Source organism: Dermacentor albipictus, chromosome 1 (genome assembly GCF_038994185.2).
Source record: "Dermacentor albipictus isolate Rhodes 1998 colony chromosome 1, USDA_Dalb.pri_finalv2, whole genome shotgun sequence".
Classification (NCBI taxonomy): Eukaryota; Metazoa; Arthropoda; class Arachnida; order Ixodida; family Ixodidae; genus Dermacentor; species Dermacentor albipictus.
In genome coordinates this window covers 78,840,044-78,855,319 of record NC_091821.1, presented here as the reverse complement: position 1 = coordinate 78,855,319, position 15,276 = coordinate 78,840,044, and the positions used below count along the sequence as shown (strand labels likewise).

General features: G+C 49.5%; 1 protein-coding gene across 1 annotated transcript in view; it reads left to right on the top strand.

The window, feature by feature from the left end:
* The first annotated feature begins 4,092 nt into the window (after nucleotides 1-4,092).
* The window catches only part of ko (Stork-head domain-containing protein knockout), a 408,043-nt gene continuing 396,859 nt past the window's right edge, over nucleotides 4,093-15,276 (top strand). The window contains exon 1 of the mRNA XM_065448057.1: nucleotides 4,093-4,813. Within this exon, the coding sequence (XP_065304129.1) occupies nucleotides 4,471-4,813 (343 nt within the window). The 5' untranslated portion in view covers nucleotides 4,093-4,470. The remainder of the gene's footprint in view (nucleotides 4,814-15,276) is intronic.

The window sequence follows — 15,276 nt, the reverse complement described above, 5'->3', positions numbered from 1 at the left end:
GACGACACCACTTTGCTATTTAAATCAAACGATGCACATAGCCTCAGAACGACCTCCAACTTTGTTCTAAGGAAAGTACAAAGGGTCTGTTGAAAATGACCTTAAAGTTAATGCAAAGTAAACTAAATCAGTGCAGTTTCAAGGTAAAAATAACACAATTGCACCAGAAGCAGGTTTACTTATAAGGGGTTCAAAAATTGAAGTTGTTAAAACACTAAAACCACTAGGTGTCTCGTTCGATGAGCATAAGACGTGGAACACCCATTACGACTTCGTCGCTGGAAAACTACCTAAGTTGTAGGCGCAGTGCATTGCCTTAAATACCTTCCACGCAAAATACTGTTTTACAATGCTTTATTTATAACTCATTTAAATTACTGCTATTTTCTAGTATGAGGTACGGCAACAAAACCTAATATACAATGTATATACAATATCTCTCTATCTTGCAGAAAAAATAATACGCTTGATCTGTAATAAGCCGTACGATGCTCTTACTCAGCCAGTGTTCACTGCACTTAATTTACTTAGAATACAAAATCTCTTTCAGCACCGTTTGGCACTGACATATCCCAAGGAGCTCAAGCATGCGGTGAACGGTATTCGAAATATAGCTCGCCTACATAAATATGTTGCAGCCTTTAACACACGGACACCTGAACAATGGACCATTCCGCACTCAAGAATGAATTACGGCCAACAAATGCTTAGGCATACACTTCCGACTTTACTCAACAACCTCGCCTTACGAAAAATAGGTCTTCTGTTCTTATGGAGTCAAACTAAGTCTTGTTATTCTTTATTAAAGCGACAGCCTTAGACGGCTCATTGGACGAAAAATCCGATGTCCGGCGTTAGAGCACCAAAATTCATGGCAACAAAATTCATGAGGAGTTGAGCCCCCTTGGAGATATGGGCGAACCGGCCATATCTGCAAGTTGGACGCGAATTGACAACGTGAATGTCGGTAGTGGAACCCAGTACGTTTGGTTTTATTTAAGGCGAAATTAATTAGAGAGAGAGATGCAAATGAAAGAAAGGCAGGGAGGTTAACCAGACTTAAAACGTCCGGTTTGCTACCCTGCACTAGGGGAAGGGAAAGGGGAAATAAAGACGGAAAGAAGAGCGTGACAAAAATGAAAGCATGAGAAAAAAAAATATGAGAAGGGACGAAATCGGGTCATTAGAGTCTTTCTAATAGGCCACTGTCACGTAGAAAAGTCAACAGAGCCTTGACCGACTTTTGCTGCAACGACAGTTCACGTCGGCATTCCAAAACTGAATGTTCTGAAAGTGGCCTGTCGTCAAGGCGCGCCAACGCGGTCGCTAGTGACAGCCGGTGCGCGCTGTATCGAGGACAGTGGCAAAGCACGTGGTCGATAGTCTCTTCGCCGCCGCAGTGTCTGCAAGCCGCACTGTCATCCATACCGACTCGGAAGGCGAAGGATCTTGTATAGGCGACACCAAGCCACAGTCGGCAAAGTACTGATGTTTCGAGTCGAGAGAGTCCAGGCGGGGGTCGAAGTCGAAGGGATGGGTCCAGTCGGTGTAGACGTGTATGCTTTAAGCTGGGTGTGTTCCATAAAGTTTTGATGGCTTCATTTGCAAGCACACGAATTTTCGTTGCAGCATCTGTTCTTGAGAATGGAATGGAGTCTTGTAAGCCCTCCTCGTGTGCAGATCGTGCTGCTGTGTCGGCAAGTTCATTGCCCATTATGCCACAGTGGCTTGGAATCCACTGCAACGTGATGTCGTGTCCTTGCTCGACGAGGTGGTGAAGCAGCAGTCTGATTTCCATAACTAGTTGTTCGTGGGGTCCTCGGCGTAGGGCAGAAACCAAACAATGAAGAGCAGCCTTGGAGTCAGTGAACACGCTCCATTTCCTGGGTAGTTCTTCAGAAATTACACGAAGTGCACAACGAATAGCAGCAAGCTCCGCGGCAGTCGATGTAGTCTGGTGAGATAGTCGAATCTTAATTGTGGAAGGTTTTGCAGGAAAGATCACCGATCCTGCAGACCCATTCACCGTGGTTGAAGCGTCAGTATAAAGATGATGATGCTCGTTGTAAGTCTCATACAGCAAGAGCAGTGAAAGCTGCTTGAGTGCTGGAGACGAGAGTTGGGCCTTTGTTCGTATTCCTGGTACCATTAGTCGAACATTTGCTCGAGCCAAGCACCATGGTGGAAACGGAACTTTCGCTGGAGCTGTATAACCTGATGGAAGGTATGCACGATAAGGCAGGACTGTTTCGCAAAAGGAAGCACGTGGTCGATCCTCTGGCAGTGAGGCTAGATGATGGGCAGGGGCTCGAGGTACAGTTAATTAAAGTAAAGTTAATTAAGGCACTCGAACCCACGACCTTTTGTGGAAGCCGAACCCACTTGGAGATATGGGCGAACCGGCCATGTCTCCAAGTTGGATTCTAATTGACGTCGTGAAGGTCGAGAGTCGAACCTGCTACCACTGGTGTTAATTAAGGCGAAGTGAATTAAGGCACAGTTAATTAAGGCAAAGTTAATTAACGCACTCGAACCCACGACCGTTGGTGGGAGGCGAACCTTCGACCTTGGGTGAGAGCCGAATCTGCGACCCTTGGTGTTAATTAGGGCGAATTAAGGCACAGTTATTTAAGGCAGATTTAATTAAGGCACTCCAACCCATGACCGTTGGTGGGAGAAAATACAGGAAGCAACGGATCCGAATGAAAATTTCAGGTAACCTAATGATGTCTCGTGAGCGCGCAGGCTTTCGCCTTCATCCTATTTAGCGTACTAAGTGACTGTCAGCTTTTACGTTTGTGCATATGCTATGCTGTATATGACATTATTAGTTTGCGCTGTACTGAATATACTGCTATGTTAGGTTTCTCTTCTTTTTTACGGTTTTTGTATCATAACAATGCTTTAACTAATCGATAATGCTTATGTATAAATTAATATTTCCTTGTGCACACAGACTACTTGATTTTGTAATTATTAAAATGTGTTAGTTCCAGTTTGTACACACGAATTCTTTTGTAGATTGACACCTACCCAGCGCCCGCTGCCTTCTGCTGCTCTTCATGGGTTTGGGGGATGGCAAAGTTGCCTGCGCGCAACTTTTTAACATGAACCGCACTATGGAATTCTTTTCATGGGAAATAAAGTCATCCATTCAAATATAGCGTCGGTGCACGAATTGTAATCCATGCATATGGCTCCTATACGGCTTCCTAATCCAGCATAAATATTCTTGTAGCGCCGCTGGGACAACCTGAATGATGCGTTTCCGCCGGTTCTTCGAAAAGAAAAAAGACATCAACTTAATATGTGGAACGACATTTTCATTGAATGCGTATTTCTAAAGTGGTAGTTCTAAAGTACTCTGCGAAAATTTATTTTTTAGAAATCTATAAGGTGGACAAAGGTTTCTGCGTGCAGTTATCCTCGGTAGTAGGGGTTAATTGTTCTAGTGCAATCATAGAACATCTACGAACGGCACGGCCAGGTATGTGAACTTTAGCAAATATTCTTCTTCGACGAACAAGATCTACACAGACATTTATCCCAATCCCACGTGCCATATCTGCAAGACATAGCCAGCCACACTTCCACACATGCTTTGGGACTGTACGCAACAATACCCCGACCCTAACCCCACGACCGTCTCGTCGAGATCGCGCGTTGCCCTGCGTAGCTCCAACCTTGACCACCAACCCCGGGCGACCCAGCAAGCCTGCGAGGCGGCGAAGAGGCAACACCTCGACGCCCCCTCGTGGGAGGCCTAGGCCCAGCCACCTCCTCTTGCTGGTTGCAATAAAGTTTATTCAGTCAGCCGAAGGAAAACAAAGAAGCAAACAAACATGTACGACACAGAGGTCAGTGGATTTAAAAGTTTGGCTTCGACTGTGTTCGCCAGATGACCGCAAAGTTTAATGCAGGGCATGGCTCGCAGTTATACCTCCTTTCCTAAATCTGTCGATGTGTTCGGTTGTTTCTGGACAGAGGTACGCAACTGCCGGAAGTAGTGAAATATAAACTGACGGGTGGCTGGTGTACAGTACGCTTCTGAATGCCACGCGCCGAAGCGCAGCGGCGGCTGACCCTTGACGATGCGTCGATTCTGGCGGCCCCCGAGGCACACAGCCACCGGTCGCCCAAGGCGAAGACCTGCGCGTTGCAGCCGTCGGCCGCTGCGCGTCGCCAGCCGCCCCGCCGTCGTCGGCAGCGGGCCACCGCGACGCGAGGGCCTCCCCCCTCGCCCCGGCGTCTCCCGCGCCTCTCCCACCGGGGCGAGCGGGGGGAGCCCAACCTGTCCGGAGTGGCGGGCAGAAGCAGCAGAAGCGCGTCGGGCCGGTCGGCGTGTGGCAGCGGCGGGAGCATCGAGAGGAGCCGAGCGTGCGTGAGGATATTGTTGGTGGTGCGCGCGCGACGCAAGCGGCGGTGCTCGTTGGTGTGCTGACGTGCCATGTGATCGGTGCTGGTGCTGCGATGGCACCGCGACCGGAGGACAGGCGCCGCTGCCTGCTGCTGGGCAACTGCCTGGTGGTGGTGTGTCGCCGGGTGGGCAGCGACGACGACCAGGATGAGGCGTCGGCCCAGGACAGGGCGGGCCCGCCCGGTTGGTCCCTGTTCCGCGGCTTCGTCCACGAAAACGCGCAATGCTTCTGGAACCAGTGCCTGGTGCAGAGCGTCGCCTGCCTGGAATACCGCGGCTACCTGATCCCTTCGACCATCTTCGTTTCCGGCAACGAGTACACACTCGAAGTGGTGCGCTCCGCCTGGTCCCGCCGGGTGCTGCGTCCGCCGGTCGGATACGAGATCCAGAAACTCGGTGAGTCGCCAGCGCTCCGCAGCTCGAAACGGAGTCGCAGAGGTTTTCTTTCTTCTCGCTTTGCTGCCGTCTTGAGCCATGAGTGTATCTTACACGAGAGCCTCAATCGCCGTTGCAACCTGTGTGGCCCCAACGGCTATCGAAGCTCTCCGCTCTTGTGTCTCTTTTTGTGCCCGCTGCACAGCACTTGACAGCTTTGTGAGCCTCTAAGACGCTGAGCCGTTAGCACCAAGGCTCTCGTTCTTGCTTCTCTCTATCCGCGCAGAGCCGCTGCTTTCAAGCATGCGAGTGTCTCGCCCGACGCTGCTTGAGGCGCATGCATGATCGCAGAGTTCAACGGTCGTAGACCGGTGCGTACACATGTGCAGAGCGCTTGTTGAGGAACTTTGAGGTCGTCTGGAAATTGTGGCAGCCTTTGCGATGACTGTATCTTGTCTGTGCAGGGCGTTGGTTCGACTCCATCGTTTCTGTGTGCGTGTGTGTGGGGTGTATGTATGTTTCTTCTCTTGCTTTTTTTATTTAATTTGCTTCGCGATAAATTTTATGGTGCGCCGCAGCTGAGCCTGATTGAATTGAACCGCTAAACCATCCGAACTGAGTGAAATACTTTGATTTCGGCGATAATTGTTGGAACAGCCGTTCGGCACCGTGTGCTGGTCTCGTGGTTATTGCATTTTGTAACTCACGCTGGCACGAAAATCGCGCTCTAGACAGTATCTCAACGCTCTCTGTGTTATATACGAAAGAAATGAAATCACGAAACTTTATTTTTTTTAATTTGATCATTAAGCGTTCATCTGTGTTATCGAAAAACATAGATCTTGGTGACGAGTAGGGGATGTCGATTCATGTTCGTGACCGAGATAAAAAGTCAATGCGTGCTTTCTTCAAGGCCTTTCAGTGAGTCAGTTATTTGGCATCAATCACGCAATGAGTTACGCTACAGTACACCGCTGTAGTACCCCTCCAAAATCCATCTCTCTCCTCGCGTGATCGTTTTTAGTGAATCCTCCCTTCTGGCAAAACAATTACTGATGATCGTGGTTTTGGCACGGGAATCTCCAGAGCTTAATTTCATTAATAATAACTGAAGCTATAATAAAGTTCACTAGTGGTCTTCAGCTTTCTAAAGCGAACTTTTTGACTCGGCTTTGGCACGAATTCCGCTCTTAAACATTCTCGCTCTTGGCCATTTTGAGAACTACGCCCACAAAGCATATGTTTGCAGGGTTTGGACAAATACTTGCCACAAGGTTTTCAGAAACAAGGAACACCTGCTTAAAAAGCTTTGTTTTAAGTACCAGTGCGCTCTTTGCTCTTTCCTTTCAACTTTGCCATTCTTTCATATGCCCGTATACAAGCAGGAGTATGAGCTTGGTGTCAGCCGGTACATCTGGACCGCGTACGAGAACAGCCACGTCGCTGAACGGCTTGCATGTCAACCTTGGAACCGACGCGCTCGCTCAGAAGCCCGCTGTGTCTGAGTCAAACGTATACAGCGATTTCCGTGTACCGGTTTGATTCTTTGCTCCAGTGCGCCGCAGCAGCGGGAGGTGCGTAGAAGCGCACCTCGAGGAACTGGCTTTTATCGGCACTCTGTCTGCGGGAGATCAAGCGCGCGATGTGTGAGGCCATGCACTCCCATTACTCCTGTGCTGGGAACGACTGTATACGTTCTTATGATTAAATTCGACGGCCGCGCACAAATGTGCCTGGGAGCTAGTAACGTACGCAGTTTGTCAACTTGCGGAAACCCTATTTTTGTCGTTGGTCGTGCGTGACTTTTGACGAGCTGTGCTGCTGCGATAATAAAGTAAATGCCGCTGCCGCGGACATGACAGACCTTACTTTTCGGCTATTCAGTAATGCGCCTAGGTAGTGTGCCATTGCGTTTCAGACCTAAACGCGCCGCGCAAGCAAAGTTTCAGCATTAGCGAAATGACGAAACATATTTGCGCGATAAGGGAATTACAAATCACGAACTACATTGAAGCGGAAATTGTCTTCGTTTCCGTGCTGGATACCTTCAAATTTGAAACGTCACAAATGACATAAGCCACAGCAGGCGTGACTTTCCGGTCCGCGGTTAGCACTCGAAAGGCAATGTAAGGTATAAGTTCCTAACGTATAACTTGACATCTAAAGTGAATCCGTGCGGAATCGTGGCGACATTAATTGGCTGCAAATTTACCTGTGCAATTTCCGAAACTGAGCAGCTCCGCTGTTACATGTCGCGTACAGTGAATAAGCCCCTTACATATGATCTGCGAATGTAAAGCGTCAGAAGGAGCTCCAGGTGGCTGTAGGTTCGGCAGATCAAGTTTGGATTCCCCCCATTTGCTTGTGCCCGTCCGCCACCATGCACTCGCGAAGCATGTATAAACGTTATTAACAAAGTCACGTGTGCTGTGACTTTGTCATTTGCGACGTCTCGAATGCGAATGTACGCCGAAAGAAGACACGCAGTTTTAGCTTCAAATTAGTCGGTGGTGTGCTATAATACCGTGGATTCTGGGCACTTGAGACGAACATTCGACAGTCCCATCTTCAAAACAGTATTATGGCTAAGCTCGGCCAGTGGTCACCGTCGTTAGACCAGCTCAGTCTGCCTACAATATTTGTTGTTTGAGCGTCTGTGTAGAGAGAACGACAGTGAAAAACGACTAAAGACCGGGACGAGTCTCAAAACTGTTTTGAAGGTGAGACACTGACTACGTCTTTGTTTGTTGTTGTTTTTTCCCCTACCTTGCACTCGCCAGATAATATGCAACAAGTAGTCTGTCACAGCGAGATTGATACAGACACGTGTTGCAGTATTATGTAGGCTGGCTCTTCTTGCCGTAGTCTTTCCTTGTCATTGTGTGTCGAAGACAGGCCGTTGATTTTGTACCCGCTTATATATTCCGTTCCGTTGCTGCGCGGGACCCATGGGCGTCGGATGTGCTTGAGAAAGGAAAAGGGGGAGAGATGGAGAGAGGGCAGCGGTCACTTGCTGGCCACTATACACTGGCAAACTTGTGCTCGCAGGGGTACGATCGTTCCGCAGACTAGGTTTCCGTTATCCCCCCGTCCTCTCCCCACACGCGAACAAACATTGCACCCTACGTTTCTGACTCCGCTACGCAACCCGTATTCATAGGAAATCCTAACACGGGCCGCAACAAGTCCGCAGTATATACATTGTTGAAGTGTAAGAATTCCAAATTGTCTCGGTAACGGTGGTAATAGAAATCCCTTCAGTCGGAATGAAAGAAAAAGCTCCGTCTTCTACCCTCCGTCACAAACAGCGCTCACGGCGCACTTATGGTCCGCGCTCCGCTGGAAAGGACGAGCGGCGGGACACGGTTCGTTGAACGCGAACCGCGCCGCGTACATTCGCGGTGGGTCCAGCTCTCTTGACGCTGAGAGCTGCCAGCACACAGGCGGCACCAAGGCGGCCTGTACAGGCCGCCTTGGTGTGCGAGCTATGAATGGAAGCGGCAAGCTGATGTGCAAGACAAGCGTCAGCAGAATGCAGCGCGTGCAGAGATGGCGAAAGGTTTCCAAATGAGTCGTTCCGGAGAGTGCCGAACGTTTGCCGTGCTCGACGCCGATAACAATGCCTCTTCGGCCTTATGGGGGGGAGGTGAGGCTGCGCAGAGAGTCTAAAGGTCTTTGTTTTCTTGTTTCTGGCCATGCTTAAGGAGCACGAGCCGTAATTTCTGGCCTTGTTTTCGGAGTGCAGGCGCACTTGTAACAACCCCGTAGCCTCGCCTTTTCGCGCAATTAATTGTGCTCAGTGTACACGTAATAACAGGTGGTCCTACGGTGGCCACACCGTCGCGGAAGCGTGGTAACGTGAACGCGGTCGCGCGGCGCAGTTACCACTGCGAGGCGGTGGGTGCGCGAAGGCGCGCCGGTTGCTTGTCCACGCGCGTATTTAGGACCGTCGTGGCCCGCGTGAGGACGCCGCAGCGACGCCAAGAGTCCGCCGGCAAGGTGTGGCCCAGATGCGCTCTTGTTCGCAGCAGGGTTTTGCTGCCTTCTCGCGAAACGAAAAAAAATGGTGCAGTTAGCTGCGCTGCTGCTCCCCGTGCACGCCAACGAGTGATTTTTTACGGCCGTATTTTAACTGGTCATCTGTCTCGCGTATGATTCGCAGCTTAATTCTCGAAAACATTAAAAAAAAAATTCTGCAGAGTATGACCTAGAATTTGTATAAGAGCTCTGCGCCAGTGTTTCGGGGGGTTCTCTGGGCATTAGTTTTAACGATCGCCAGTAGAGCAGATAGGCGATGACATTAGCATACTTATTTGCCTATCAGCGTCAAACGTTCGAAAAAGTCACAAAGGAGCCGGCAATATTTTGAACAGAGGCCACGGGCTAGGCGGGGTACCATCTCTTGTTGATATCCTTAATGAAGTACAAAATGAAAGGAAAGGCAACTTGCCACTGATGGGAGCCGAACCCGCCAGCTCCACATGACGAGCGAGCGCGACGCCCACACCCACTGAGCGACGCCCAACGGCTGTCCCTCCGTACACTCTCTCTCTTTTCCTCTTTCTATTCCCCTTTCCCCAACCCCAGTGTAAGGTAGCAAACTGGGTGCTCGTCTGGTTGACCTCCCTTCCTTTCCTGTCCTTGCTCTCTCTCTCTCTCTCTCTGAGTTATACTGTAAAAAAGTTAATTCTATGAATTTACGTGCCATAATCATGATCTCATTACGAGGCTCGCCTTAGTGGGGGACTCCGGATTAATTTTCACCGCCTGAGGTTCTTTGACCTGTACCTACATCTAGGCACACGAGCGTCGTGTTTTGCGTTTTGCCTCGATCGAAATGCGGCCGCCGCGGCTGCGCCCGCGAACGCGAGCTCAGCAGCGCAACGCCGTAGCCACTTAGTATACCGCTGCGAGTTGTGTATTTGTACGCATGCATTAAACCTAGCCCTAGGAGTGTTAGCCATCGCCCACTCACGACCATCATGACAACGGATGTGCAAAATCCTTTCAACCGCAGGTGACACGTAGTATACTTTATTTTTATAGGAGCAGGCAACTGGCCATCAAAGGTATAATATAGCATACGAGGGCTTGTTGGTCAGCCAGGCTCTCGCGGTACTTTTCTTATACCGTGATATAGGCGCACGAAGCGAAGCCAATATGCGGTCCAGTAATCTGTCAAGTGTAGCTTCAGCATTTGTCGAGCCGAATTTAGACAGTGACACTTCTTATCGATCGATCGCAGTCTTCTGTGTCTTCTGCGTTCCGCGAAGCTTATACCGCGACTGGGGGGCCGTGTTTTGGCGGGTGAAGCCTTGAAGTGGTTCATCATTGAATTTCGCGAACCTGCAGTGACTACACGTACACAGCGTGAAAGCCTGAAGTTTACTCTTCCTAATTCTTTCCTTTATCAATGATGCTACGCTTCTTAAACCGAGCGCGGTTCAGTCCATTCCTGTCGCGGTACTGCCAGCGCAGAGACACCGAGTCGCCCCATCCTCCTCCTCTCCTAGAATCATTCTGCCCAGCGCCACCCGCGCGCGCTTCGTAAAATATACCCGCGTCATTCGTGCCCGTGGATCCCGTGCACTCGGGAGCCACCTTGCCGTTATAAATGGTAGAAGGTTAATTGGAAGTGCCTATTACTCTTCACGGGGTGACCAGGCCAGTCTTGTGGCTGTGAGAGGATTATGGCAAGGTCTGTGTGGCCAATTAGGGTACCCTGGTCCGAAAGCTATCTTTTGCGTTCACCTTGTGTACGCTTTCCCCCACCCCTTATTTGCAGCCCGACGCATCTGCTACGAAAATAACTGCCCCCATAGAGGCTTATAAATGACCCGTGAACTATTTGCCAACGCCACCTGGACGGCGCGCGTCTGCAACTGTGCCAGTGCGCGCTGCCCCCAAGCGTATATAAACCACTTAACCTTAAGTAAGCACGTTCGAGAGCTTCGTTATAACGATTATAATTGATGGTTAATTGTAGGAATTGCCGTCCTGTGGAGTGTCGCATTCTCAGGCTTTGTTCGGGTTTCGGTGGAGGCGCAATTTTAACGGCCCGTGTTTATACTTAATTGGAGCACATTATATATATATATATAGTAATATATATACGTGTGTGTGTGTGTGTGTGTGTGTGTGTGTGTGTGTGTGTGTGTGTGCGTGTGTTTATGTGCCTCCCGCGGTCAGCCTTCATTGTTTGGTCTTTCCGGCGATTCAATATCTGCTGAAGTAAAGAGAAGGACAATAACTCTACTTTCACGGGTGGACAAAGGGCCCACTAATCAGCTGCTGCTAAAGCAAGCGCTGTTTGCTGTAATTGCTTAGTCTTACCCGTGCGTCAATGGCACGAAGCCTTCATGCTTCATGGTGGCCTTGCTGCTGCATTCTGTATACGTTAACGTACCTCTCAGCGAGGGAGAGCGCGGCAGAGCAGTGCACCTGGATGAAACAGCCTTTGTGCGCGCCCATCCCTGTGCTCTGCTGTCTCGTTTGGCTTGTTCTCCCACTTCTTTCTGACACAATTTCAGGGTCTAGCGAAATGACAGAGTGAATGACTATGGCGAGACGGGTCCTCTGGGCTATTTTAATTAAGTAGCACGAATGCCGCCTCGCAGACTTTTTTTTTTTTTTTGCAGTCCCAAGGGGCTTCCTATACGTAGTGCTTAAGGAGCAACCAGGCGCCACCGTCTACGCGTGTTTCTCAAAAGGCGATGGGACAGTATAGGGACAGTGAACTAGAGTGCTAAGGTCACTGTACCACAGGAATACCGGATAGGATGGTTTGGTTTCAACGTGGCTTGGGCTTAAAACGCAGACATGGCTGGGCCTAAACAAGGCCAGTAAACGAACATCGACAACGGTATAACGTATATGAAACCGGCGAACCAGCGCAGACTTTCTCGTTCTTTTTGGAAATATCGCAACCCGCCGGTGGTGCTGTGTATACATTCGACATAGCTGTACAGCCAAGCCAGTCTCTTTAGCTGCTCAGTTATGATATTTTTCAGTTCTGGCGCGTCTTGCACCCTCTCGCATGTCGGGTGTCCGTTTCTACAGACGAGTATAGCACGATACAGGCAAAACTTGACTGCTTACCAACCATTGCACCCAATTCTCCGCTGTTATTGCAGTGGTTACCCGTATATTACATCCTCGAAGTGACTTTGAAGGTGCCTGCGGTACACGTAACTCGTTAAAAATCATTCGTTTTGAAGGCCTCGGAAAGGAGGGTTGTGGTAGCACGAACGAAGTTTCGTAAGGCTGTTATTGGCTAACTTCCGTCCATACAGCGTCGCAGGGTTTAGCAAATACGCCGCGTCTGCACCTAATCTCAGGAAACGCGGATTACTCCATTTCGCTTCCGTAAGAATGCGGCTGATGTGGCGGGAAATCAAGTCCGCCAGCTTGCGCGTAGGAGCAGAACGCCACAGCCGTCGAGCTGCCGCGGCGGACATTGTGGATGACATCGACCACAGTGCGATCCACTTCGCGTCGTCTGTTCTGAAGGAGACGGGACATTGGTTTCTTCCATTGGGCTCGAATGACATGAACTGTGCAATATGACGCGATTATGAGGCATTTATGCATGCTATGTTTTAATACGTAAAGGGCTGGTGCGTCTCACACCTCCCTCCCCTTCCTTTTTTCGCTACGGCAGGAATTGTTCAAGCAATTTTATGCGCTCAACGTGGAGGCTTAGCTTCAAGGCTGTGAACGGACCCTTCGGAGACGAACGGGCTCATATATAGTCGCGTCCATTCTCCTCATCACTACTCGTATATCCCTCTTTTTCTTCTTTCCCTCCGCACAGAGTAGCAAGCTAGAGGACTGTTACCTCAGGCCAACCTTCCTGCGTTTCCCCAAATAAATTGTATTTCTCTCTGAATGCGATTCACACTGCGCAAGGTTGAACATGAAGAGATGTTTTTCTTTCCTCCATGGGTAATTTTTTTTTTTTTTAAGACACACGCTTCCGCCGAGACGCCCTCCATGTATACCATCGCGACAATTCACCCGAGATTCCTGGCCCACTTCACTCATCGGCCGTCGCGGCGGCGGGCTTGCGCGTCCGAAGCCGTGTACGTGTCGTCGTCGTCGCCGCCGTCAGTCATTCATTCAGTCAGTCGATCACTCGGTCCGTCCGTGGCCAGAAATGGCTGGCCAATAAGCGGGCTCGCCACCACCGCACCGGCTTCGGCGGCCGGCCGGCCCGCCGTACGACAAGTTTCAACACGCGGCAACCAGTTCTGCCGCCGCCGCTTCCAAATGGACCCACACGAGCAGAAAGAAAAAAGCACGGCTCTCGGACAACGCCACCGCGGGAGGGACGCCCGCGGGCAGGTATGAAATAAAAGCAATCGCGCGAAGAGAAGAAAGAAAAGCAGGCTCGTTCTGCTGGCTGCCGTAGTGGCCGGCTGCTGTCCGGAGGAGCCGACCTTCGAGGGCCAAGCACAAGGGCACATCGTCGGCGGCGGTAGTGGCGGCGGCAGACGCGGTCTTCTGTCGACCCAGTGTGACGCTGCATTTACTATGCGCGTACACTCTCAGATTTCGCGAAACTGCACGCGGGCTACGTACTCGCATACGTGTGTTGATTAAGATGATGATGAGTCTTGAAGCGTGGCACGTACCCACAGTTGGGGATGGGCCAAGTATCGGGTTGTTTGTACGCACGGACGATTGCAGCAACGAATGGATAACTGGAAAAATGTAAAGCTGCCAACAAAGGACTATTGCGTAATTAAGAAGTCGGACCAGATCAGCGGATGACTACATATAGAAAAAATTTAAATAACGTTTGCTGAATGAGTTACATTGGAAGGAAATTATAATTATATATAGGAATAGTAAGAAAAACAGAGATGAGCACGGCAGACGTTTTGTAGCTTCAACGTAATCATACACAGAGTCAAAGCATCACTGTGGCTGAAACGTGCTGGCGAGGCTCCAAGTAGGCGTCGTTCTCGTTTAAGACCAAAACACTTTAATCTTCATTCTTTCTTTCAATTCTTGTTCTTGTTAGCCTGCTGACTTATCGCCTTGTTTTGTCGCGCTGTTCCCTCTTGATTTTGTTTCTCTTTGGCTCTTAGTCCGCAGTTGTGCGTTCATAGCTAAAATTTCCAGATAGCTGCCTTTCTGTGTAATCGAACAACTTATAGTATTTTTTAGCTATGGGGAACCAGCGCTGGCCAGGAGGCGCTACGACATTTTTCATGCGTTACTAAAATATGCTGAAACCGTCCGATAGGGAGGCTACGAAGATGGCACGACATATTTAGCGATAAGAAACGTGCGCCTGTATCAATGTTTGTCTAGCCCGATGCGGCCAGCCAAGTTCTGTCCATGGCCATGCGCGCTGCGTAGAGCGCATGCGCTGCTACGTCCTAGCACGTCGGTTCCCTGCCGTTTGAGGAGCCGTGAAAAGTGTGACTCAAGACAATCGGTGAATTTGCTGACACGAAATCACTGCGTGTGCTACTGGAAACTGCGTCTACCGCTCGCTAGGCTGTGTGTTACGGCGCTGCTGTCGGCACGTGAAGCTTCAGCGCTGGTTGCCCATAGTAAACTACAGCAGCAACACTCATTATCACAATCGCCGTCTAGAGCTCTAACGCTAAATTCGGCACGCGCCGCTTGCTTCATGTTGACAATACACGGCGCTTCTGAAAGATGCAGAAGGTGTCATGTTAACACAGCGATGACAATTACGTGACCTTCATGCATGTCACCTACTACGCTTCCGGCCCATGTTCTACCTGAAAAGGCTCTTTCGCAGTACTTATATAATTCTCTCTCTCTCTCTCTCTCTCTCTCTATATATATATATATATATATATATATATATATATATGGTCAGCGGCAAACGCACATTGTTCCTCATATCCGAAAATTTGGCTTAGCTACTTTCGTTTGACTGGACATCTATACTCTGTATATCGACTTTTTGGAGTATAGTGGACAAATGGATATCACGTTTTACTCTTTCAATTTTGTGAACTGAACTGCTCATAAAGCTAGCGCATAGATTTAGCGACTTTCTTCTCTCTTCAGCGACAAATTTTTCAATTTAGTGACTGATGACTTTTTCCAGCGACGTGACCAAATTTCGGAATTTTGGCGACTCTGACGTTAGGAAATTTGCTTGCAAAATAGTCTTCTATGGAACGCACTTTATTAGCCAAGAGCTAGATGTGAGCCTCAGGACGCGTGGGTTCTGTGACCATAATGAAGCAACGGTTGCCTTCACATGACTCAACGTGAGCTCACAAAATGCTTTTTTCATCTTATTTCTTACGAAATTTATTTGGATGGGTTTTAACGCTCCGTGTCCTGCACTCTCACTAAATACGTTCGATTGGTGGGCACTACAAATTCTCTTGTGAGATTTAGAACGCTACAGGTGAATAATAAGGTAGATAGAGTGTAGAAAAGAAAGGCGCATAGATGGGAAGCGATGGGCTCGTTTACGCGAGCCTGAATAC